General features: G+C 56.3%; 8 protein-coding genes across 8 annotated transcripts; 2 read left to right on the top strand and 6 right to left on the bottom strand.

Annotated features, from left to right (window-relative positions):
• Positions 1-176: 176 nt before the first annotated feature.
• J3D65DRAFT_623446 (uncharacterized protein) lies at positions 177-1,192 on the bottom strand (the record flags this gene model as incomplete). The annotated part of the gene is made up of 1 exon (XM_066800159.1): positions 177-1,192. A coding segment is annotated over exon 1 (518 nt), but the record flags the coding sequence as incomplete, so codon positions are not given.
• A 3,580-nt stretch (positions 1,193-4,772) lies between these two features.
• J3D65DRAFT_354137 (uncharacterized protein) lies at positions 4,773-6,745 on the bottom strand. Its single transcript, XM_066795573.1, has one exon. The coding sequence runs from the start codon at positions 6,394-6,396 to the stop codon at positions 4,957-4,959; it is 1,440 nt and encodes a 479-aa protein (XP_066654940.1). The 5' UTR covers positions 6,397-6,745; the 3' UTR covers positions 4,773-4,956.
• A 671-nt stretch (positions 6,746-7,416) lies between these two features.
• Positions 7,417-8,962, bottom strand: J3D65DRAFT_354139 (DHHC palmitoyltransferase-domain-containing protein). The gene has a single exon (XM_066795574.1). The coding sequence runs from the start codon at positions 8,799-8,801 to the stop codon at positions 7,515-7,517; it is 1,287 nt and encodes a 428-aa protein (XP_066654939.1). The 5' UTR covers positions 8,802-8,962; the 3' UTR covers positions 7,417-7,514.
• Positions 8,963-9,297: 335 nt separating this feature from the next.
• On the top strand, positions 9,298-9,868 carry J3D65DRAFT_667518 (cytochrome c oxidase assembly protein PET191-domain-containing protein; the record flags this gene model as incomplete). Its single annotated transcript, XM_066803024.1, has 2 exons — positions 9,298-9,322; positions 9,381-9,868. The coding sequence occupies 2 exons, from the start codon at positions 9,298-9,300 to the stop codon at positions 9,866-9,868; spliced, it is 513 nt and encodes a 170-aa protein (XP_066654938.1).
• A 1,245-nt stretch (positions 9,869-11,113) lies between these two features.
• J3D65DRAFT_354322 (Alpha/Beta hydrolase protein) lies at positions 11,114-13,528 on the bottom strand. Its single transcript, XM_066795576.1, has one exon. It carries the CDS (start codon positions 13,261-13,263, stop codon positions 11,308-11,310), a length of 1,956 nt encoding a protein of 651 aa, XP_066654937.1. The 5' UTR covers positions 13,264-13,528; the 3' UTR covers positions 11,114-11,307.
• A 691-nt stretch (positions 13,529-14,219) lies between these two features.
• Positions 14,220-16,646, top strand: J3D65DRAFT_354145 (uncharacterized protein). Its single transcript, XM_066795575.1, has 4 exons — positions 14,220-14,267; positions 14,398-14,819; positions 16,026-16,416; positions 16,509-16,646. Exons 2-3 carry the CDS (start codon positions 14,468-14,470, stop codon positions 16,361-16,363), a joined length of 690 nt encoding a protein of 229 aa, XP_066654936.1. The 5' UTR covers positions 14,220-14,267; positions 14,398-14,467; the 3' UTR covers positions 16,364-16,416; positions 16,509-16,646.
• An 875-nt stretch (positions 16,647-17,521) lies between these two features.
• On the bottom strand, positions 17,522-20,023 carry J3D65DRAFT_695571 (Alpha/Beta hydrolase protein; the record flags this gene model as incomplete). The annotated part of the gene is made up of 3 exons (XM_066804001.1): positions 17,522-19,464; positions 19,511-19,780; positions 19,835-20,023. 3 exons carry the CDS (start codon positions 20,021-20,023, stop codon positions 17,740-17,742), a joined length of 2,184 nt encoding a protein of 727 aa, XP_066654935.1. The 3' UTR covers positions 17,522-17,739.
• Positions 20,024-21,105: 1,082 nt separating this feature from the next.
• Positions 21,106-23,462, bottom strand: J3D65DRAFT_354093 (uncharacterized protein). The gene is made up of 2 exons (XM_066795572.1): positions 23,207-23,462; positions 21,106-23,154 (listed from the first exon to the last, which is right to left on the bottom strand). Exons 1-2 carry the CDS (start codon positions 23,279-23,281, stop codon positions 21,421-21,423), a joined length of 1,809 nt encoding a protein of 602 aa, XP_066654934.1. The 5' UTR covers positions 23,282-23,462; the 3' UTR covers positions 21,106-21,420.
• Positions 23,463-25,038: the final 1,576 nt, after the last annotated feature.

Raw genomic sequence — 25,038 nt, 5'->3', positions numbered from 1 at the left:
TGCAGTTCCAATTCACTCGATCTGACTACGATTCGCAATCGACATTGGTGAAATGTGAATGTTGTGTACGGTCAATGCTGCTATTGCCTTTCCACCGCAGTAATCTTCTCCAACAGCATGACCCCATCTACCACAGCCAGAGAGACTTGCATCAGCGTAGATCAAAGCAAAAAAGGGCAATGTGGAATTCAATCGCTTCGTCTGATTACTGTCCATCCGTCCGTCTGTCTGTCCGAGAAAGGAGACTGTTCGGCTAGAGAAGGAGAAGTAGAGTACGTGACCTCACTTTCGCTCCTCAGTCTCATCCCATCTCACCTCAAGCAACTCAACACACCACAACGCGCGTAGCGCAGCGCAGCGCAGCCCAGCCCAGCCCATCGCAACTCAGCAAAGCGAAGCAACGGCACTCAAATGAAACGAAAAAAAGAAGAAACGAAAAGAAGGGAAAGGTCGTGGTAGACCATCCCTCAACCCACTCCATCCAGTCCAAAAGAAAAAAGAAGAGATACTCTGCAGAGAGCAAGCAATGAAGCAAAGCATGCGTGCGCGAGCGATACTATACACAGGACGGAAAGTAAGCAGTCGCGGGGGGAGGAGACGAGACAGCATCGATCGAATCGGGTGAGGGAGTGGCTGTTTTTTGTCCGTGTTGAGTCTTTTTTGAAGCAAGTGAGTGCGGCCGATAAGAAAGCGAGGGTTGGACGTGTGGTAGGAAAGCGGGCGGTAAGGTGGATGAGGACGGTCTGTGATGGTGTGCCGTCAACGCCATGCGGTACCCTGAGCAAGTCCGATGCTCGCCCGTAGACTCTGCTGAGATGCGATGAGCAGTAATCTTCCCGTAAGCTAGAGAGAAGCCAAATAAACCCATCCACAGGAATCTGACTCTCCGACCCAAGAGACCTAATAGCGGGTCCGATGTCCAGCCTGCCCAACGCGAGCCCCCAGGACCGCAGCACCCCCAGGATTAGCATTAAAGCTAAAGCTCTCCTCATCAGCTCCAGCCCAGTTCATCGGACCAAGGTCGGCGCTGTACGACGTCGGGAACTGGCCAAAGGTGGGCTTGAATCGCGGGTCGCGGCCGATGCGCTTCGGAACCTCGCCGTAGTCTTCACCGAAGAAGCTCTCCTTGCCGCTGCGGCCGCGGTCGATGCACCAGTCCGGAGGCTTGCCAAAGGGCGCAAAGCAGTCTTCAGGCTTGGGCTTTGCTCCGGCATCCCGAATGTAGGGACGAAGCCTTTCGTAAAGCGAGACCATGAGCTGATTGGTGACGGCCGACGAACCTTGACCGGCGCCAGCTGCATTCAGAGACTCAAGGTAGTCTTTCTGGCGCTGGTATGTCGAACCAGACGTCCACCATTCTTCAAATTCTTCTTCGGGAGCCTTGAGCGTGGTGCGATTCACGTTTGGGTTGTCTGAAGAGGGTTCCTCATTCTCGAAAAAGGGGCCATCGAAGTTCTGAGGAGTCGTTTCGCTGTTGATTGCATTGAAGACGAGAGCTGTAGACTGCGCTTGGTCGGATTCGGGATCGCTGGATTGCAGGACACCACGAGATGCCTGCGAAATGGATGAAGTGGGCCTGGTCGGTGGCATCAGCCACTGGCCCGATGAGTCCTCGAGAGGACGAGATGCGGCCTCGGTAGAATCTGATCGCACAGAAACCATTGGAGCCAAGTGAGTGGTGTTGTGAGATGGAAGTTCGTTGGCGGTCCTGTTAAGGTACTCTCGCATGCGTGCTCGGCTCTCGTCTGTTTGGGAGCTATATGTAGTACCGCCCCTCTGCAAAATCATTGTTGGCTGGTACTCTTCGGGCGCGAAAATGGCCGTGACAGGCTCCTGGGCTGGAATTTCTCGGTGGTACATTGTTGTAATTGTGTGGTCATGATCTCTTTGCTGAGCCTGCATGCTGTGGAAGAGCTCCTCGTTGAGGTGGCTGTGCGTACCAGGGTTCAAGACACTCTGTCTCATCTGTTGGGTGCGCTTGCGCTCCTGTTCGGCAAAAAAGGCGCGGCGGTCACTGCTGATAACACTTGAGTCGTCCCGATCGGAAGCGTCGTAAATCGAATCGTCCCGCTGTTGATTCAACATTCCAGGAGGGGGAAAGCGAAAGGCGAAATCCATCATGTTGGCATCTTGCATGATAGTTGACCTACGCAGAGCATCGGAACTTGGAACAAAGGCACGGGTGTTCCTTGGTGAGATGGATTCAGTGAATGGGTCGTCCTCGGCCGCTCCAAGGCCCTGCAAGTGCATGCTCATGGAATTTCTTTGGGTGGGTCGCGATGACTGGAGAACGGCGGGACGATCAGCCAGCGAGAGGTTGGCCAAAGAAGGCAACTCCATGGCGTGCGAGCTTGCAATGGAAGACAGGGAGTCGTACCGAGCTGGGTCGTGAAGCGAAGGATTCAAGTTGAGGCTCGGACGAGACGCGTAATTCAAGGGTGTAGAGTCAAGACTGGGCGGGCGTGACTGGATGTAGCCAGAATAATCGTTGGCAAGCTTTGCAAAGTATTTCAGAGATTGGGTGCGCGAGGGATCCGCCTCGACGTGCTGCAAGAACAAGGGCGAAGTGACGTTGCCGTCCATAAACTTGCGATTACAGGAGTATCTTCCAATCTCCTGCCACTCAAAGTTTTGAGCAGACCAACGGTGCGCAGTGACATCGCGACTGGGGTGTTGAATAAATTTGACCTGACCGGAGGACTTGCCCTCATTGGCTCTGAGCCATACAGGGTCGGGCAGACGTTGTCCAAAAGTCTGAAGAATCTCGTCCAAGTCTTGGTTATGTTGCGAGATGGTATTCAGGTTTTCCGCATAGGCCATTGTTTGGACATGAGGCTCTGGGTGCGTCATGGGCGGCAGAGATGTGTCACGCCCGCCAAAGCTACCAGAAGAAGCTCTTGAGATTGTAGAGTCCGGCACAAAGCTGTTTCCAAGAGCATCGGTTTCAAAGGGGGTCGAGGCATCGCTCATTCCGGCAAGAGGCGAACGCTCTGCATAGACTACTCACCGCGGTCAGTGCTCGTCGAGGAGCCATGGCGCGGGGTGTACTCACTGTCGACCGCGCTCAAATCGAGCGGCTTCCAACTCTTCTGCTTTGGTCGCATCTTCATCAATCCGCTCGACGACCGCTGGCTAGTGTGGTCGCTCTTTGGGGCACGCGCAGCTCCGGAGCGAGCAATGTCCGCAAAGGTCTGGCCGGACGCGACGGTGGAGCTTGTAGAGCTATCAAAAGGGCGAGTGTTGCGAAGACTGGTGACTTCGTTGTCAGAGGGGATGTACCTGAATAGGCTTTCTGGGTCGACGCGCGAGGAGGGTCCGTCGTGGTTGCGAACGACCTGAATGTGGGAGTATGGCGTCTGATGTTGGCGGCGACGATTGCGGCCGCCACGCGCTGCGAGGTCAATCGCGTCAGTAGAATGCAACGACTCCAGTGGAGGATGACGGGCAAAGGTCGTGAGGTGCAGGTCGCTCGCAAAAGTCCACTCACGTCGGCGACGACCTTGGGGGGCCTCTCCTTGCGACGACGCCAGTTTGACCGAGGCGCGGGACAAAACAAACGCGTTGATTGAGAAAGAGAGGGCAGCGGTACAAACGAAGGACGAGGACGTGGAGAGGCGCGGCAAAAAGGCTGCGTGCAGGTGGTGGACGTTGTGGTTGTGGTTGTGGTTGTGGTTGTGGGCCGGAGCGAGACAGGCTGAGGGCAGTGGCCTGGAGGGGCGCGCCTGCCTCCAACAACGGCGACGACGCAGCCAAAGGCGAGTGCGTAAGGTAGGTGACCGACGGGCGCTGGCACTAGCGTCTTTGCCTCTGCCTTGAAGCTCGACTTCACGTCTTGTGGAGGAGACGACGGCGAGAGAACATACGTCAAAATTCAAAACGGGTACCCGCGCGTGCACAGCAGCGGCATGCTGCATATGCGCAACCACCATCTACCGGCTACCGTGACTGTCGATTGCGTCCTTCATCAAACGATTTTGCGCTTTGCCCTGGCTGCAGCAAGTCTACCATCCAGGCCTTGAGTGTTTGGTCTGTCGAACAATCAAGCTTGTTTGCCATCCAGCGCCACAATCTGCCTGCGCAAAGTCTCTGGGACTCGAGGTCTTTGAGCCCTTGGACAAACGGATGGAGCCGCCGCTCTCCTGAAGAAACAGTCTCATCTGAACATGTCAGCAATTTTCTTGATGGTTGCAGATTTGCGTCTGGCTCCTACGTATTCTCATCTTGCGGCCAGTTTGTAGACAGGGTGGTCAATCTGACTTCATTATAGCCTACTGGCCTCGTAAACCCCCCAAACCAAAGCTAAAAACGTCTGATTACCATACCCTGAGATTTCTCCGCAAATTCTGACGCTTGAGAGGTCGTTTGGAAGGCCCGCAATCACCGCGAAATGTGCCCTGCAGAGCAGCACCGCATCCTAAGGACGACCAATCCCGACTGCGGCAGAAATGTCACAATTCAACAGGTCTTTGGCGTTTGGTGGAGCTGGTCGATGCTTCGACGCGTTTGCGGGTTGGCTCGACGAGGAAGACGCGTTGTTGACGGTGACATGGCGTCAGGCTGAAAGCGGCAAGGGTCTGGAATCTTGCCACTTTGGGATGCCTCCGTTCCTCCCGTTAATTACAGTTGCATGACGTCACGGGGAGATGGGAAAGATGGCAATTTGCAGGTTGCCCCCGACTTCTATCTATGCAGGTTCTGGATATTCTGAAAGCAAGCCTGTGGTAATTGCTGAGTGTTCTTAGTGTCGGGGAGCTGACTCGAAGATTGAAAAGGCTGGATTTGGCTGTAGGATTTGTCAGTGAGTAGTCTTTGCGGACTGGTGGGGGTACAAACAAATAAACCCCAGGTACCCCGTAGAATCTGGTGCTGAAAATCAATCGCCAATGAGCACCCAAGCGCAAAAAAGTCGTGAAAATATACAGAGACTGGAACCAGAGCAGTCTCAGATTCCTCTCCTCAGCCATCTCCAAAAGCTCGTCTCAAAATGGTCAGTTTTTGGTCTCGTTCTTTGATCCATCCGGTAATGCAATTTCTGTAAAAGCTGGTCATCTCCCTACTTTCCTGTCTGAGCTGGCGTTGGAGTCTGAGTAACTCGACTGTATTCATCGATTCGATTTCCCTCTTCAGCTGGAAGAGGTCGCGAGACTGGAGGCTTGGCTCCGTCTTGGTCTTTGGGCGCCTCTTTAGCTCATCCAATCTGTATTCCGACGATGCAGTGTCTTGCACGTCTTTGGCGACATCCTCAAGCGGAGAATCAAGCGACATCAGCGCCTTGCTTGGGTTCGCAACCTTCTCGCTCTTCGTAACGCCAAAGGAAAGAGTAGCCTGGCGAAGTGGCTTTGTATCCTGCACCTCACCCTTGACCGTCTTGGGAACATAGACAGCTCCATCCGTGGTGCGAAAGAGACACGGCGGGTCATGCTTGCAGACAAGGTAGTAGGCATTTGGACCACCGCGTCTGCGATTGTGGCAGGCTTTGCGGGTGCCATTCGCTGTCGCTGACTCGATGACGTGGTGGGCCGGATTGCAGCAAGTCGCATTGCCGCACAGGTGCGAGAGGTGGTAGGCGTCGTTGACCCAGCCTTCACGCTCTGAAGGCGTCATGGTGCCAGCGAGAAGTTTGAAGACCGCGCCGTACTCGAAAGACATGGACTGGGGCTCCGCTGTTCCGAATGCCTCAATATCCCTCCAGCACAGCGAGACATGCACTCTGCCTTTGGGATTCGGGGCAGGATGCAGCCAGCAACGAGTCGAATCGCACTTGCCTTCTAATAACGGAAGACGTCTCTTCTCGAAATTCTTGTTGAGATGCTCCCTAGTATCCGCGGACATGTTGAGCAAACTCGATTTTCTCACTTCGACGGGCACCGATTCACTCTTCTTTGGTTGTTGAGTCGCGAACGGATCGCTTGATTCATCGGCCGGTTTCTCGTGGGTATCTAGGCCAGGACAAGATTCTGCGTCGAGGCTTTTCTCCGCTGTCCTGGAGGATTGCATGAGCTTTTCGAACGCATTTCCATGCTTTGTTGGGCCCGTTCCCGAGGTGGGAAAACGACAGTCATCTTCCTCCGATTCATCTTCCCACTGGCCCAGAAGCTGCTCCAACCAGTGGTCATTGGTTGATGGGACCGAGTGTCGATGGAGCAGCGGGGCGTGGTTGGGATCAGAAGATCCAGCCGGATCCTGGCAGGCCGATTGACCTTGACTCTGATGAGCAGATGGCGCATGGTACTGTGTAGGCCCAGGTGAGGCCAGTGACTGTCCAGACCCTTGGATATCACAGTGTTCGCTCAGTCGGGCTCCATCAGTCTCTTCTCTTGTAGCATACGTCGAAGTGAAGTCTGTAGGTCTCTTGTCATAGCGGTGAGACCAGAGCCGACCCCATGACGACGACATCGATCCTCATATCCAACCAAGCAGCAACTCCGAGTCGTAGTCCTAAGGTGAGAATGAAGCAGAAGAGATATCGAAGAAGGTTCAGTGATGGAGAGATTGAATGGGTGAGATGGAAGTGGTAGATCTGTCCAGGTCGACCGCGGGTGCAGCCGCAAGTGAGACTGAGGAGCAAGCCCGACGTCAAAGGTCAGTGTGGGTGGTGTGGTAAAGAAGTAATAGCTCTGTCCAAGTCGACCGCGCGTTCAGCCGCAAGTGAGATTGAAGAGGGCGCCCGACGTCCAAGGTCAGTGTGAGTGGAGCGGTAAAGATGAAGATGTAGTTGGAGGAAAGTTGCGCCGCATCAGGCAGTCAGCGAGAAATAAGGGTTGGGGTGGAGTAATTACATAGACTTGCGTCGTCAGTTTGAGTTGTGAGGAAGAAAAGGTAGCTCTTCATCTCATGCCTGCGGATCAATCGACGGCTGCACACGCATTCAACGCCGAAGCAAGATATGGGCACTTTCCTCATTCGCTCCAGGGACGATCCTGTGAGCAGCACGGCGGGTAGCTAGATCTTGAGCTGCTCCGACGCGGATGCAACTAGGTAGGGTTGATCTTCTCGTGACAGAAGGCCCGTCGGATGAGGAAATGCAGAGAACGGATTCCCATCTCATCCCACCCCATCCCATGTCTTTCAAGAGAAACGCGAACACGGAGAGATGATCAAGTTGCTGTCATTGCTATCCTTGCTTGCCCAAAGGCTGCTGCCACAGTCAAAAGTGCTGGGGTATCACAGAGCGCGGAAAAGAGATCGGAGTACGTGTCCCAAAACGAGGAAGCCAAACGCCGGGCTAAATAACAGAGGCTGCGTCGCTAGCGGGAAGCCAGAAATGCAGGTGAAAAGGGATGAGGAAATTCCAGAGAGCCAGCAGGTGCAGATATGAGGATGTCATTTGCTAGACATTTAACACCAGGGGTGCTGCAAGAGACGATACTCCTGGGTCTAGCTGCTGCAGGGAACGGCAGCTCCCTAGGCGCAGCGGTGGCAGTGGACGAATGCTCGCTAGCTTCATCTGAGGTAGTGAACGCATGCTCCCATCCTGTAGCCGCAAGGCTAGGAGCCTTCGTTTCTTTCGATGCCTACTTTGGTGCCTGCACATTTTGCGTCACAGCCAACGCCGCAGGACCAAATGGGTACTCCGAGACGTCGTCCGCGGGCTTCGCGCACGGGCTGTACGTGACGGGCAAAACCCACTCCCAGACGCGCTTCCCCAGCACCTGACACACATTGGCATAGGCGCCACCAAGATCCCACAGCTTGGCGCGCGGATCGGTCTGGAAGATGGCCCACTTCTCGCCGGGGGCAGAGGCGAAGCTGACGACCATATAGCAGGACAGGTGGTCGACGTTGCCCGCGTACCAGTCGGGCGAGATGCGCACAGCCAAGTGGAGCGGCATGCCGAACTGGCGCTGCTCGATGGTGGTGAAGTTCTTGGCAAGCATCCACATGGAGTTTTGGAACATGCCGACGGTGAAGAGCGTATAGACGCCGCTCAGGACCAGTAGGGCGATCAGTTGTGGGTTGCGCTGGCCGTAGCGGTCGTTGTCGCGCTTGAACAGCGTAATGGTCGTGGCGAGCATGAAGATACAGAGTAGCATGGCGTAAAATAGGAACTGTACGAAGAACTTGGTTGTCGTCTCGGACACAATGCCGCCGACCCACGGGCAAAAGTGGTCCATCCGCCGCACGCAGCGGCCCAGGTCCGAGCAGTGGTGCGTTCGATCCGGCTTGAAAGTCTCACACGTCTTGCACCAGCGCGGCAGACCGTCGGGGGCAACGATGAACATGTCTTTGGGGCGAAAGGACTTGAGCGCTTCCATCCGCAACTCGGCTTGCCGCTGGTTGTGCGCCGCAAGCTCCTTGAACAGCTCCTCCCGGGTGCGCGCATCTTCGGGTGTAGTGTGCTGAATGATGGATCTCTTCTCGCTCCACCTCTTCATGACTGCCTTCATGTCGTCGTTGCCCCCGTCCTCCGGTTTTGCTCTGGACATGCCTAGCGGCAGGAGTCCTGGATCCGTGTAGATGACTTGAATCAGCCGCATGTATGTCACGCCGGCCATGAAAATGAACAAGGCCTGCAAGACGATGACGGCGTATCCGGCTCCCATTTGCTTGTCGCGCTTCATCAGCCGCTGATGCGCCAGCTGGTAGCACACAACGTAGGTTGCCCATGCCGCCTGACCAATGACCAGAACGGGCACCACAAAGGCAGACACCAGGGATGCTCTGCTAGGCCTATTTCCGCGGTTGATATCTAGCAGTGTCGTCGCGTCGACTTCTTGGGGCTGGTCCGGCGGCGAGGGACCAGCGGTCGTCGACTCGGAATCTGGCGGCGAGGCTGGGCGCGGGGACGTGGCTCGCGACATGGCGATGGGTTGGGTACTAAGAATAGGGTTGGATTCGGAAGAGGAAGCGCCTGTATTCGCTGGCTCGTGGGCGCCGGACTCGAGTTCGAGGGTTCGAGGGAAGTAGAGACGCGGTGAGGAGTTGGTCTTGGCCCCATCAACGACGGGACGAGCTGAAATGGCGCAGCAGGACCAGATTCGAGGCGTGGTCTGGCGTCGACGGCATCATGAAACAACGGAGGCCATTTTGGACGAGGAGCAAGAGCGTGGCAGGCGACGAATCAGCACCCCGGATTTCCAAGGCGTTGACGATGCGGAGTGATGGAGATGGTCAGCGGAGGATTCAGTTGCCTGCGCGGGAACCTGCGTGGTGGACTGACTGGACGTGACGCCATCGGCCGTTGAAGTGCCGTTGCAAAAGATCGCCCGCAAGGGTTCGTCGACTCAACCCTACCGGACGTCTTCCAGTCCGTTCCAAACTCTCACCACTCCCGCCGCCATCCAACATCACTCCACCATGCCGTCCTCATGTAAAGACCTGCGTACGCCCTTCTGTCCACCAATGACCCGCCGCCGCCCGGAAATCTAACAGGACAACAGGCGCCGCGCTGGCCGACTGCCTCCAAAACTCCGACTGCGTAATGGTGCAGCGCAACAGCGCCGCCGACTGCCTGCGCCCACCGCTCATCGACACGCTGCCGACGCGCTGCCAGCAGCTGAAGAAGGGCTACGGCGAGTGCAAGCGCGGCATGGTCGACATGCGCAAGCGCTTCCGCGGCAACATGCCCGTCGCCCTGGCCAAGGACGCCGGCGTCGAGGACTCGGTCGACACAAACGAGAACCGCGGCCAGCTGTACGCCGGACGCCCGCTGTCGGATGTCGTGAGGGCGTCGGCCGGCGGTCGTGACGATACTCAGGCTGGCAGTGAGCGCTATCAGGATGTCGAGCCTACCGTTACTGCTGTGCCTGCGCCTGCGAATCCCTCGCCGTCGTTCCCTCAGGACACGCAGCAAAGCCCGGAAGCGCAACCACAGGCGCCGCCAGCGCCACAGCCGAGCGAAAAGAAGAGTTCATGGTGGCCATGGTGAGCTGGCCAGCCGAGCGGAGCAGAGCAAGCCGGCACGGCACAGATGGTAGTCCGCCTGCCACCGCGTCTGCCGAAAGCAGAGAATTGTACAAAGCGACGACTCCGCGGAGATTCAGAACTCCGCGGCTGATCACATTTTACACATAAGAACGGCATTGGAACGGCGTTGAGGCATTCTATTCGGCAAAAAGCGCAGAGGCGATGGACATGGGGACGAGATGTAGGCGCGCGCCTCGTATGAACCAGACGAACCGCGCACGTACAAAAACTTTGAAGCTTTGAGGGGTTTGCAGCGGGCGGGGCGGGCAGTAAGCAAAGCATTGGCACAACTCCCCTCCTTTTGGTCCTACAGACTGCACCACGGTAGCGGCGCGTAAGCGACGCAGCTGGAAGTAGAAGTGTGGCGTATGTAGCTACCGTACGCACATCACCGGCGGCAAAAAGTCTTGTAGAAGCTGTAATAGTCGCCTCTAGAAGACGCCTATCAAAACATCTACACGTTCCCTTTCCTCTTCTCCCTCGAGCTACATTCAATTCGTCTGCCTCCCTCGTTCCCTCCCTTCTCCACATCAAAAACACAAAAACTCTTCACGCGCTATAATACTACAACGTCAACGCCCACCACACAACATTAACATGAACCCCACCATTAAACAACAACACTGCTACCCACCTTCCTCATAACCTAGGTACAATCCAGCACTCACTCACTCCCTCATCAACCCAGCGAGCGCAACCAACCAACCAACCAACCAAACAAACAAAACAAGTCAACACTCGGCCGACCACTTGAATTGCGGTCGCGCCTCTCCCCTCTCCTCAATTCTCATTCACTCACTGAGCCCGCTTGCCCTCTTCTAGACGGCGGACTCTGAGCCTTTATATGTGTACAGAAGAGCGGCGCGTGCGGAGGCAGTGAAGCCGCCGCCGCCGCTGCTGCCTACTCGTGAGAGTCAATGCGCACGCGCACGCGCATGAATGCCTCGAGCGCGTGCGCGTGCATGCGCGTGTGCCCTGTGAGGTACCTGAGCACTGTGCTCTGCTATGCTGCATTACGGTGGGCGGCTATAGGATAGGGGTTTAACACGTGGGTGGCGCTCCTGGATTGGATTGGACTGCATTGAACTGAACTGATGTGATGCCGCTGAAGCTGAGGAAAAGGGGAGTGATGAGGTAAGGTAAGGAGATATGAAGGAAGGTAGGTAAGGTAGGTAGGTAAACTAGGAGCTAGACGCGCTGCCAGACGCAGCAGTTTGCGTCGAAGAAGCACGACTGGCATCTGCGTCCGCATGTGCATCTGCAACACCACGCCGCGCATCCTTGCTTCTACCCCTATCCTTGCCAGGGACACTACCGCCACCACCACCACCAACACCACCACTACCGCCAAACTTGCTCTTCATAAACCTGACAAAAAAGCTGTCCTCTCGCTTCCCGTTCTCACTTCTTCTTGCCGCTTTTCTTCTTGATGGTGCCGTCATTTCGGCCAGGACTCCCCGTACTGCCAAACGCCTCGCCGCCCACGAGCCCGCCGACCGCGCGCCCCATGCCGAGCGTGATGCCCTTCTCGCCGAACTTGGCCTCGCTCTTGCTGCCGCCCTCGCGGCTGCTGAGCACGCTGCTCATGCTGGCGCGGCCGGGGCTCTTGCCCGCCGGCGGCGGCGGCGGGCTGCTGTCGGTGCCGCCCACCTCGTCGCTGCTCCACCACCCCTCGGGCCGCGACGTGGTGCTCTTGTGCGACACGCGCGAGTCGCGCTGCGAGCCCTCCGACGGCGGCCGCTCCGCGCTGTTGCGCGGCTGCTTGTTGGCGTTGGGGACGCGGATGGCCAGGGGCGAGCCAAACGGGCTGGGGGGCCGCTTGGCCGCGTCGGCGTAGCTGGCGTCTTGGGCGCCGTCCGTGTTGTGCGTCGAGGCTGAGAGCGTCGAGGCCGACGTGATGTTTTCCGAGATCTTGCGCGCCGTGTGCGGGCTGTCGTCGTCGGTCGAGAGCGAGCGCACCTTTGCTGAAGGGGTGCGCATGACGCGGTACGGCGATGGGCTGCTGGCGGTGCCTGCATACTTGTCGAGAGCGCCAAAGACGTGTGGGAAAACCATGTCGTCGACGTCGGCGGCCCAGAGGAAGTCGAGGTGCTCGTAGTGCGGGATCTCCTTGGCTTGGGCGTGCTTTGGGAGCTCTCTAAGCATGATCTTAATGTCCACCAGGCTGTCGCTCCCGCCGTAAACAAGGACGATGGGGGTCTTGATATTGCGCGTTGGGAACTTGGCGACCTTGTAATATTTGGCATCGTTGGTGATCCTCAAGGGCGATTGCATCTCGTCGTCGTACATTTGAAAGGTGCCGTTGCGAATGATTTGGAACCAGTGGACCACCGTCTTGGTGCTCGAAAACGAAAACAGGTGCGGGTAAGCAGCGAGCTTCTGGTGGGCGCTGATGTTCTTGACCGTCCAACCAAACAAGAATGACAGGCACAGGTCAATCACACGGACAAAGATTGGAGGATACAGAATCGCTTGCCACATGGTCGTGCTGCTCAGGATCGATTTTCGCCCGAATGCCAGGAACAGCAAGTCGGGAGAGGCCTTGACAAGGCTATCGACCAAGCCGCTGTTGACGCCCTTGGGAGACATGGCAGGGGCCAGGGCTATAAACAAGTCCACCTTGTCGTTGAGCGTGGGGTGGACCGAAAGGGCGGCAAAGGCCTGGGCGGTCCCCTGAGAGAATCCAATGTAGGAAAGCGATGGCTGGCCAGTGGTGGAGAGGATGTAGTCGATGCTGTCGGGAATGTCGTGAAAGGCAAATTGGTCGATGGAAAAGTTCCAAAACTGAGGGTCCGTCGGCGCAAAGTTGGTCGACTTTTTCGAGTACTTGTTGCCCCTGTTGTTCCCCAGCCATACATCGTAGCCCCGGTCTACCAATTGAAATGGTAGACACTGCTCCTTTTCCGACAAGCAGACCCAGACCTCGCTATTCATCATCAGACCGTGGTGCAGATAGACGACCTTTTTCTTGATGCTGCCGGGGCCCGAATTGATCCTCATGTCTTCCTCGCCCCGCCTGCATCCCAACCGGTGTAGACCAAGCAAATAGCCGTCGCCTGTCTGCACAATGTGCTCCTCGGCATAGTATCCAAACAGCTCGCAGAGCTCGACGAAATCCGAGGCCTGCGCAATTGAGGTGACCAGGCCCTTTTTCTTGTTGCGCGAGCGGCGTCCTTGTGGCGAAGACAGGTAATTGAAGGAGCGGCGCGAGGCGCGGTAGAACAGATGTATGACTGGGCCAGGGAGCGCAAGGGTTATGATGCGGATAAAGCTCTCGAGAGCAACGAGGAGCAGGCTCGAGACGAGATAGATGTACTGCCATGGCCTCAGCCGACTCAGAAAGGGCACGCGCGCCATGGTGGACGGCTGCGGAGGCGTTTCGGGTGCAGACGCGGTGCGACGATATGGAGGTTGTGGAGGATATTGCGGATATAAGATGTCGTAAGATTGGCGTCAAAGCAGTGATCAAGCCGAGACGCGAGCCATGATTGGCGGCTCGTGGGCGAGAGACTCCTGGCAGAGCGAGAGAAGAGAGGGAGGGAGAGAGGACCGGATGTCAGCAGGCGAGGAGTCGCAAGTTGAATGGCAGCGCAAGCAGCATTGTTGAGCTACTGTATCGACGGTTGGTGCCAAGGAATGCCAGGCCAGGACGACGGACAAGGTGCAAGCCCGGTGGTGCAGTAATGGACGGATGCATGTGAAGATGTCGAGGGGTGTCCCTTTCGGACCGCCGTGACAAAGCCGGAAACGTCATGGTCCGCCTGTCAACACCACCACCAGACGGCACTTCATCTCCCCCAACGTCCACCACCGCAACGTCAACCCAGCCCGCCACTTCATCCGCCGTCTGGTCCAGCTGTCACGTCCAGTCGTCCTGACGATGAGCTCATGGCGCAGAGCCGCCCGGGTCAACTGCCTCGTCCACTCTGGGAACATGCGCCCGCCCGGGTGATTCGCCAGATTGCCCTCCCTGCAGCGCGTCCACCGTTGCACATCCGCTTTGCCTCTCCGTTCTGCCTCTCCGTTCTGCCTCGCCAGGAGCCGACTCCCGAAAGTGGAGTTGAGTTGCAACCGCGGGGTCCAGCCTTGGACTCTTCATTCCCACGCTTTGCTGCACGCCGTCGTCCCCTCAGTTGCACCCTCTCCAGGCTGCTTCAACTCAGCCCTCAGCCTTGTCAAAGTGAAGGCCTCTGACCGAAACACTGCATCAGTTGCCAGGGCACACTGCCCTTGGTGCTGCCTCACTTTTTGCCTGTCGGCGGCTCCATCCCATCCCCGCCATCTGATTGGCCAGCCTCGTCGCTGCCGACTACCTACTCTCCTCCATCCCGGAATTGTATGGAGCCCTTCCTTTGCATCAGGTACTATCGCATCTGCGCGGGACTGGACTGGAGGACAAAGGCTGAACTGAATTGATCAATGATAAAAGGCCCAAGTGTCGCTCCCTCCGTCTCGTCGCAGGCCATGAGCTTATTCCGTTTCTGTCCCCAGCAAATATTGAACCATTTTTCTTGCCGCACCTTCGACGTCAGCAGATGGCTGCCATTCGCCAACGGCCAGGATGCTTGCGCACAGTCCTCTACTGCCGCCGCTTCTTCACCGCAAGACGGATGGGCTTGCCGTCACACACGCTGGAGGTGGCCTCTGTCTACCATCATGCCGCCGCGTCTGCCTTGTCGGCCCACCTGGTGCCCTGTTGCCCCAGGCAGAGCCGCATGCAAATGCTCCCGACTTGCATCCAGACAGCGCAGCACTTGGTGTGCTCGTGACTGAGGCAGATCCCGGCAAAGACCAAGTCGCAGCTCTTCTCCACCGGCCGAGACGCACGAGCTTCTGTCAGTCAGTCACTCAGCCGTGGCGAAGCTCACCTCTGTGGGGTGGTGTTGAGGTTGTCCTGCGGCAATGCTGCCAAGGTGAGTCGCTTTGGTTCGTCTGCTGGGCTAGGGTCTTTCAGCCACATCCGTGCCTCTTCAGCTATGACAACTTGCCTATTGTGGGAACAGCATGGCCTCATCCTGCAGTATAGCGTCTTCACCTCGACGTCTCTGTAGTCAATTCAATCAGTCCATTCATCCACATTGTTCCACCAACGCCAAACTCGTCCTGCAAAAGAGGTGTGTTGGTTTCCGGCCCGAGGCACACGGAGGCCTGCACTTGTTCAGCTCCTCAGGCTGTCAGGCGTTTTTGGTCCTGCCTGTGGCGTAGGTGCATCGTTCGTCCCGACTACGTGCCACATCGACACCCAATTGTCAACCATGCACAGCCGCAGCTATTGGACATTTACAAGATTAGACCGTCGCTCTACGGCACGGCTATGGCTCAGTCGGCCTGTCTTGGCTCGTGGTAAGTGACGCCGTATTCAACCTCTGGACCCTATGCTGGCAGGAAATGATACTGACTTGGCCTCTCATAGGCTGTCTGGCGTAGCAAGGCGTGTCCAAGACAAATGCGTAATCCGTCACGAACATCTAGTCTCCTCAACGCGGTAACAAACCACGACGCCGACGGCACCGCAAGGCAGTCCTCCCACGCCTCGCTCTCACGGTCAAGGCCTGAGTTCTGCCTCTCTGCCTTTGACTCTTCTCTTTCCCCATCCATCCATCGGAGGTCGCCGACGAGTGTGTCGTCCGCCCATTCGACAGACGTCGGCGTCTGTAATTTCCCACGCACCACCGCCACACCCACTTCCTCCCCGATGCGGCAAGCGGCCGGAAAGCTTCCAGAGGCGTGGCTTGACTCACCTGGACTGCTGCTCCTATAGCGGCCTCAGGACAGGCAGAAGGGCGTCACTGACCACGGTGACGGATGGCACAGCTCCAGCTCGAACCCCTCCTCCCCTACCCCTTGGCCCCTGCTGGCTGGCACGTACTGAGGCACACCGTTCGGTGACGCCCCAGGCAGGCAGGCAGGCATTGCGGTATGGCAGAGCAGGGCGAAGCAAGCAGACTATTCTAAACGGCGTCGTTGCACGCATGCTGCGGGAGGGTATATAGCAGTGTTGAGTCTGCCGCTGTGGTCGTTTTTCTGCATCACACAGACACACTCTCCGAATAGTCTCGACAATAGACAAGCAAGAAAGAAAGACACTGCCGCATTCTTCTCTATCTAACGCTCTTCAGCTCTACAACCTACACACTCCTCTCATCACATCCCATCTCATCTCAGCATTATCATCATGCAGCCCGCCACCACCACCACCACGGCCGCCGCCATCGCCGGCCCCTTCTCCGCCGAGTCCACCATGGCGCCCTCGTCTTCCTTGATGGCCACCGCCATCGACCCCCTCCTCGACGCGTCGCTCATCACAGACGCCATCACGCCCCTCGCCAGCGGCCCCTGCGCCGACGCCGGCCACTGGTTCTGCTGCGTGTGCACCATGGGCCCGCACCTCGAGCCGCACAACGTCGGGTGCGGCAACTGCGGCCACGTCAAGTGCGCTGGTTGCAAGACGAAGTAGATGGTGTAGACGGTGTAGAGCGCAGGCGGTGCGGGAGAGAGAGAGAGAGAGAGGTACGTACGCATTGATACAAGGCATGGCAGCAGGCTCGTCGGGTTGACGTTCGTTGTGCTGTGCTGGGCTGCGCTGACTTTGTTCTTTTTAGGTGGAATAACGGACCAATCGACCGAGGGACTGGATGACCCCTTCGGGGTGGCTGGCTGGCTTCGTCCCGTCATGCATCAGCCACAGGAGGCCGCCAGCCTGCTCTGCTCTGGGGTGGGGTGTGCTGTGCTGTTGATGCCACAAGTACCTTGCAGATGGACGGCAGGGTGGATGGTGGGGGCTCTTTCCTTGCGCGACATTTCATTGCATCTACCGTCTTTTTCTAGATTTCCTTGTGCTACAGAGCGGTGGTGCGGTGCAGTGTGCAGGCTGGCCCTGCAACTGGGATGAGTGGTAGGGGTGGGTAGATCTGATTCGCATCAGGTATGCATGCATCGCTGCGGGGGTTCTCTCGTTTTTAGACTGTTTGGTTGTGCGCTGCTTCGTTGCATCTATCTTTCTGGCTTCGGTCGTTCTGCTTTGCTCGAGTGGCTAGATCTATGCATTTACATGGACTTGTGCGCGTGTGCAGTACATACATCTATAGCGAGCATCAGATCCCTTTTTACCATGACGTCTCCGTACCTGTCTACGTAGATTGATCGACACTGATGATTCAGACGGAGGCCGCCGCATCGCCTTCTCCTTGCCAGCAGCTTACAGACTACCAATTTAGAAGAACCGAGAAGAATAAACGGTGTTGGTTGTAAATATATAGAGGTACATCTATGAGAAAGCCTTGCCATAGGATGTCCCTCTTGCCCCCAATCGCTCTATTTCTCTATTTATCTCTTTACTGCTATGCATGTACACACCCATCCATGCCTCCGTCTGACCGCAGACGGACACACCCGCGCCACTCCCCCCTCTCTCTAGCCACACCTCAGCACTCTGCTTCGCCGCCGCGTGGCGCGAAACTGGCCCCACCTGTCTGACTGAGCACCATAAAACCATCCCGACTATAACCATCCAAGCATCCTCAACGCGGCGAAAAGCAGCCACAGTTGCACGTAGGCAAGGCACACGACGTGAGAAGCAAAGCGCGAGTTACAACTGGAAAAGAAGCAGTAAAATGTGTATCTATTCTACAAACAAAATATCAACAAGAAAAGAAAATAGAAAGGGAGGGCGTCGCTAGCTACTTGGCCGCGGTATCATACACTGTACGACTGATTACTGTATCCTGCACGCAATAATCTCTCTTTCTTTCCGTCGATCAACCCCCGGCCACGAATACCCCAGCACGCCAGACACGCACGCGGATAAGGCGAAACAGAACCCTCTTCTCGCGCCTACAACATCTCCAGAATCGCGCCCCCGATTGCTAGGTTGCGGAGGAGCGTGTTCCTGCGGTCACAAATCATCAGCGCGGGTTGAACAAGCAACCAGTTCATGCCGCTTGTTAAGCAAAAAGGGTGGAGGGGATGAGGGGGGGATATGACGTACCGCGTCGGCGCATCGAGGAGATGCGCGGCCGACTTCTTCTTCTTGCCGCCGTTGCCGCTCTTGGCGCGCGTTTGCTCGTCGAGGGGGGATTTGGTGAAGGGGTTTTGTAGGACGGCCGTGCCTGTGTTGGGTGTGTGGTCAGCATTGTTCCTGTCCTTGTGGGATGGGAAATGTGTCCAAGCAACAGCAAAACTGCAACTCCTGGCGCCTCCGCGATGCAATGGAGAGTTCGAGAGAAGGGACAATGGGAGCAGCGACCCACCATAATTCTTGCTCGCCTGGTCCTTCGGCGCCAAATCCTTAGTCAACACGCCATCCGGCGGCGCAAACCCGCCATTCGCCGTGACCGACGCGCCGACATCCATCCAGAAGTTGCACGCCGACTGCGCATTCTGCGGGTCGTTGACGAGACGGAAGTCGCCCGCCTCGACCTCGAGCACGCTGCCCAGCTCGTCCGTGCTGTTGTCGACCTGCGGCCACGGGTCCGGCAGCCGGTCCGCCACCGTCTCTTTGTCGCGGTCCTCGTCGCGCAGCCGCCGCGTCAGCATGTTGGGGTCGCCGAACTGCGCCAGCGACACGAACAGCGCGCGGAAGGGGTCGCGGTAGGCGCGCTCCGTTTTGGGCGCCAGCATTGGCGGCGGTTGGAAGATGGGGATGATGTCGGCCCCGTGTTTGGCCGGCGGCACGCTGTATGAGAGGCTCCAGACGCGTGTGCCCGAGGCGGCGAGGGCGTCGGCCGCGTTGCGTACGTAGCATACGAAACCCGAGTGGTTGAGCAGGATGGCGAGGCGCGCAAATTGCGTCGTGTACGTTGTCTTGTCCTCCTCGGGTGGCGGATACTGCCGCTCGATGCCGTCGGCGACGCTGCGATCTGGGAAGTAGTAGTTGACGTAGTCGTGGAATTGCTTGTCAGTCAGGACGCGCGGGTCCGTGAAGATGGACGCTTCGTCCTTGACGTGTGAGAGTAGCACGCTCTCGATGCCGCGCCAGTGGTTGCCGGACCGCAGCTCGAGCGGCGGCGATTGTCGCACCCACCCTCCATCCGGGACGGGGCTGAAGGCGCTGCGCAAAGTCGCCAGGTCGAGCACGAGGCCGTCGTTTGCTTTTTCGAGTTTTTCTCTGCCCGTCTTGCGCAGACAGTTGACGTCCTGCCCTGAGCATCCTGCCTTTTCCAGAAATGTCTGGAACTGTCTTTCGATTGCGCCTTTCCGGTCCCATTTGATGTCGAACGCTGGGCTTTGGAGGATAGCGCGCTTGAAGAGCGGATCTTGCTTGCCACCAAAGGCTGTGATGTGGTGCAGTATCGAGCCACCGCCAGCGGATTCGCCAAATGCTGTCACCTGTTGTGGGTCCCCTCCAAGCAGACTGATGTACTGCTGCGTCCAGTTCAACGCAGCGCGCTGGTCCCAAAGACCGGCGTTTGGTAGACCAGACTCTTCCATGGTGGCGCCGCCCATGAAACCAAAAGCACCCAATCGATAGTTCGCTGCGACGTATATGACACTGTTCTTCGAAGTCTTCAACAGCATATCGCCCGGATACAGGTCCTTCGAGCCGTGGACGTAGCCGCCCTGCGTCCGGTCAGCCAAGTCACAGACGTTTCGATTATCAACTTACTCCGTGGATCCATTGAATTACAGGTAATTTGTTGACCGGTTTGTTCAAGGCATTACTTGGAACGTAGACATCGAGGTATAAACAGTCCTCAGACTGCATTCCCAGAGCCTCACCAAGAACTTTGAATGGGCCTGGTTTTGTTGCTTGTATGCACTGCGGACCGTGGGAGCCATCGATCATAGATTCTGACTTTACTGGCGGTTGCGGTGCTGTCCATCTCAGCTCGTCTTGTGGCGGTGCAGCAAACGGTATGTTTTTGAAAATGTAAATCTGATAGTCGCGAGTCAGTCAAATCCAACCTCGACCGTTGCGGTGTCCACTTACGTCATTCTTCGCATCGTAGCCCTTTGCTTTGACTCTTGCATAAGGGAGTGTCAACGTGGGCATCTTCATGTCGTCAAACGAGACGCCAGGATCTGCGGGCGATGCATCTGCTCTGGGTATACTTGCGCAAAGGAGGCAGATGGTGACAGCTGTCGAGGTAAAGGAGCGAAAGTCGTTAGGTAGTCGCATGATGAGAACGAGTGAAGCGGATCATGCTCCGATCCTCTGCAGATAGACAAAGTTGATGGAAAAGAGTGTCACGTCGCGCAGCGTATTTCCAGCGCGAGAAAACCGCCGAAACATGGTCAGTAGGGAACTGGAGTCTCAAATACGCAATTGCCTTTCTTGGTCGCTAACGTGCAAAGTAGCCTCAGCCCTGAAAAAAGTAGCAAGGATATGCCGGGTGGTATTTGGCGGTGCAGTGTGCACGACTCAATTCGCGACTATTGTGCGACATAATGACGCCATGGTATGCTCAGGTTTGCCAGTGGGATGAGGTGTCTTCTGAGATTTTTGCCGCAAGCATCAATGGCGCGCGGGAAAACCTGTGAGTTTTAGTAGATCCTGGGGCGTACAGCACAGATTGTCGGTGAGCTTGCGCTCTCCGGCAGCATCTTCTTACTTGCTCAACAACAGCATCGTAGATACTGCCTTGACTCGACAATCAGGCAGTTGCGCTTTCTTCAACTCCCGGAGCCTTTCCATGATGTTGGTCTGGACTCGAGGTCGGGCGCACGGCCTGCAAATCGCAGTGTTGGAGACGCAAACTCGTGCGGCGCATCGAGTTGTGTAGAAACGCCACAAGTTGCAAAACGTCAGCCACTGTGTCGGTACTTCAAATGTAAGAGCCCAGGGGATCGACGGTACAACTGGCAGTGGTGCTGCGACGGTTGAAATGTTTCGCCAACGGCCCGAACAAGAACCCCTGCCATCAAATCGCGGGGATATCGTTGTCATTCGTCAAAAATTTGTCTTGAACACAGCTCCTTCTGCTGGCTTTGATCCTAATGAAGGTTGATATCATCGTCTTATTCCAGTTCTTCCCGTATATCTTTTGCTACAAATCTTCCTCGTCAAAATCCGCTTCTGCTCCTGCTCGCCTACCCGCACGCCAAAATCCTGTAGTACCTTCCTTCTTATCCCGCAACTGCTTTGCGGGTTTGGTGCTGTGAGTTCTGCCTGAGACAAACGGGTTTGCCGTCTTTGACCACGGACCACCAGACGCGAAACGACCCGTGGAGTCAGAACGTTGCGCCCAGAAGCGGGACGTTGGTGGTGCGTTTACCCTCCTAATCTCACGAAAGGCCTCGCAGAGGTCTTGGCTCTCCGCTGGCACAAGGCCACTTTCTCGGCGTTGCTGCCGACGACCTTCTTAACCATTATCTTAATGGTGGACGCGGTAGGGACTGTACAGAGTTAATGGCAGATTGGAGGAGTCCCACAGCGGTCGATGAGTTGCTGTCGGTCCAGAGGTGATCTCTGCGCATATTCTGATTCCGAAAACGACCTGTCGTTTGTGGAAGGTGTCCGCCTGTACTCGTCGGTATTCCGTGCATTGGTCTGATTGTGTCTCTAAACGGAGCCATTCAAGTAATCGAAGTCGCATTAAAGAGCATCATCGAATCCGGTGGGTCGAAGCACTGGCAATCGCCGAAGTCCCCGCCTCGTCTTGTGCGACTGAGCAGTGATGGACATTTCCATGCAATGTCGTCGGTGGAGCATTGCATTATGACCGACCACATTCTTTCCAAAGTGTATCCCAGCCTCGGCGCATTCAAAGAGTCCTCGCGGCCGGCGAGGTAAGGCTCTCGGTGAGCCCAGCTCTCGGGATCGGTCATACCCAACTGAAGTCCTTCGTAGACATCCTTGTTGATGCCGCGGATTCGCTTGGCGGAAGCGATAAACTGCCCTTTGTACGACAGAAGAATCTTGTCGCAATCTTCGCCGTTGATCTTCTGGCACCATTCGTGCAAAAGCGCAGGCTCCTCGCGCCAGCCCCAGCGATCACCACAATTATCCGTCTCGCAAAGTTTGCCGCTAAATCCAAGGCTGAGCATGCCGGTTTCTGGGACGTAGAAATCCTGAATGCGGTTGAAAATCTCGTAAGAGTTGTGCACGTCGGCTTGAAGAAAGAGCGTATGGCGGGCGAGGCTGTCCCATTGACGAAGGATGTGCTGGAGGTAAGTGTCACCCTCACGCCCGTAGTTCGGGAGCTTGGTGACTTGGTAAGCGCCGGTCGCTTCCTTGAGCATTTCGACGTTTGCTGTTTGGTCCTTGGTGTAGAGGTGCAGCCGGGGCGCCGACCCACTGACAAGTGGAATTTCCGAAAGTCTTGACACGATGGCTTGCACGGCTTCGACTGGTTCTTCGTACATGCTAATGACGACGTCGAATCCATGAGTGGCAGAGTACGACGAGTCCAAAAGCGTTACCGAGGCGTGCGCGTTTGACTGCGGGAGCGGCCCGAAATTGCAAGCGAGAAAGCCGATCCAGGTTACGAGCAAAACCGCGTAAGCTGCCAGGGAAACGAGCGACGGCAGAATGGGGTTCTTCTTGGGCGCCGGCTCCGCCTCGCTAACAAGACTCATGTCCGACAAGGCTTCGTCATCGTCAATGACGGCAAAGCTGGGCTTTTGGCTTCTCCTTTTGAAAAATGATTCCAGTCCAAAGCCCTGAGTTCGACTCGTCGAAGGTTCGCTTTCAACGACTTGAGGTGTGCTCAGCAGGAAAATTGTAGCAGCGCAATAACAGCAAAGCTGGAGGACCGTGGCGTACGATCGAATGGGGAGGAAAGTCGAGATGAACCCTACAATGGTGGTCATTCCAAAGTTGGCCGAAACCTTGGCGACTTGCGTCGTTGCCAGATTTGATTCCACAGGCGAATGGTCGTCAGAGCTAAATGGGAAAATGATTGAGCCTCCGGTAAGTACAGCCACTGTCGAAGATACAAGGTTCAACATGAATATCCAGGGGTCCACGTTGAGGAAGTTTGTGATGGCAGCGACTGGGTCTTCTTTCCAAATACACCATGCCGTGGTACAGATGATGGAAACAAACATGGCGTCAAATCTGACACTTGGGGGATTGGTAGATGGGTTCAATGTCGAGGGGCGCATACGCTTGCAACCCAAGGCGAGTCCTGCCAGGAAGGTTGCGAAAAAGGAACAAAGAATGTTCTCCGGCGTCAGGCGATATTCGTCAAACACGATCAGCAAGCTGAAGCAAGCAATGCCTGTAACCTGGATGGCTTTGGTCCACTTCAAACCCTGTGGAAGGTTGACAACAAGACTGAAGACCTCGTACGAAAGATACGAGAACAACTGGAAATGATCAGTGACTCGCCCAACCTGCTTCTTCGACGTTTTGACTCACAGGCATCGTAGTCAATGTGGAGAGGTTGGTCCAATGCAGGAGAGCTTGCATAGACAATGGAAATGACAAAGCCATGGCCAGAGTCTCTGGGATGAGCCAATACTGCTTGACATCATCGGCATTGATTGCGCTTTCGTCGATTGAGCCTGGAATGGAGATGGCTTGGCGCTGACGGGATCCCCTTGTTATGATGGCCAGGACTATGGTAATGACGATAAGGTTGACCAGGAGGAGGTGTAGAGCTACAGTTCCGGGTCAGACGAAGAAATCCGGATTACATGTCAAGAGAACGCTCACGAAAATCTTGTTCAATCAGCAAAAGATCTTGAGACAAATTGGCAACACATACGGTAGTTTGACTCTAGGAGCAGAAATCTGCTTGAAAGGACGGCTAACGAAGAAGAGAGGGTCCATAGACTATCGTGATGTTCAGCAACCAATCATTAAAACTTATGAGGGCGACAAACCTGGCCACTAGCAGCTTTCTGGATGTGCCATCTGCTTCGGGGGTTTGACTGTCGGCCATCGTTTGCATGAGACGGCTGGGATTTGGAGAAGCTGAGACGGGGAAAACGAAATCTTGTGGGATCTGGCGTCCTGAGTGTCGTCGTCCCCAGTTACATCAGCAGGAGCCACACTCCAGGATCCCACTGGATGGAGACCCACTCCTCACCGCTCAGGGGTCCAACAGTGTCTGCCATTCCCGCATTCGTCACAGAGCCCTGTCGGTCCTTCTCCCATATGATGTCTGGGGCCATTTTCAACGTCGAAGAATGACATGCTGCGCAGCTACGGCCCGATGCCAAGACGAATCGGCAACCGCGCCTCTAGGTGCCACCCGTGCCGAGTAACCTCCAAGCGATGTCCATTTGGATTTGCTTCGCATGATTGGAGAAGATGAAGCTGAGCAGCTAATTTAAAAGCTTCAATATAGCGCGCGTGGCCCTCGCACAAGTCGAAATCAATCGAGCAAACGTCGGAACATGACAAGACGACGGCCGCTCTTGGGTACCGGAGTGCATCATCATGTGCGACTTGGCAACGGCGGAGTTGGCTGCTGACCGTAAGTACTACTCGCCACAAAAACACAGCCTCTTGGATCTTGGGACCAGTCTGTTTGCGCGCAGGGCCACGGTGTTCCCCTGCCCCTATCGTGCTCAGCAACGGCGATCAGCACGCAGAGGCCGCGACAGCGTACGTACCAAGGTCAAAGCAACCTGACAAGGCGGGCGGGGGCTTTCCCGTCGATGGGACGTGCGGTTGAGAGCCGAGGAAAGGTTGGCCGAAGACCTTGAAACGCTTTCCCTGTAACACACCAAGGCAAGCTACGGGGCTCAGAAAAGCTCCATCAGCGATTTCTGAGCGGGCGATGGCGGGCAAATACTTGGACACATCCATTGTTGAGGTAGTGCCGATCAGTCGACGTGGATGGTGCTTGGACCAGCGCCATGGTGGCCGTGGGGTCAAGAATCAGCGGCATCGGTTGGTGAGTGAAGAAGAAGATGAAATGATGACGATTCGGCAGTGAGGTGACGATGGACAAGGCCTTGCCGACCGAGACTCTTCCGCGAGCTTTCCATTGGCCCGCGCCCGGCCCACTGACTAAGCGCCTTTGCCGAACCACAACGGAAACCACCAAACCACTCTCGCACGTGCCTGTTGCTCTGCCCTCTGCACTGCGCCGAAACAACACCAATCTCCCCCCGCCCGTAGAGCCTCTCGCCATCGCCTTCGCGTACGACTTAAACCACTCAAGACTGCGCTCTTTTCGCAACGGATGGACCTGCTTTCACTCGTTCGACTGCTCGTGTTGGACCCGTCGATCCACGAAT

Source organism: Phyllosticta citribraziliensis, assembly GCF_038025025.1.
Source record: "Phyllosticta citribraziliensis strain CPC 17464 chromosome Unknown J3D65scaffold_6, whole genome shotgun sequence".
NCBI lineage: Eukaryota > Fungi > Ascomycota > Dothideomycetes > Botryosphaeriales > Phyllostictaceae > Phyllosticta > Phyllosticta citribraziliensis.
This window is presented reverse-complemented; position numbering and strand designations above follow the sequence as displayed.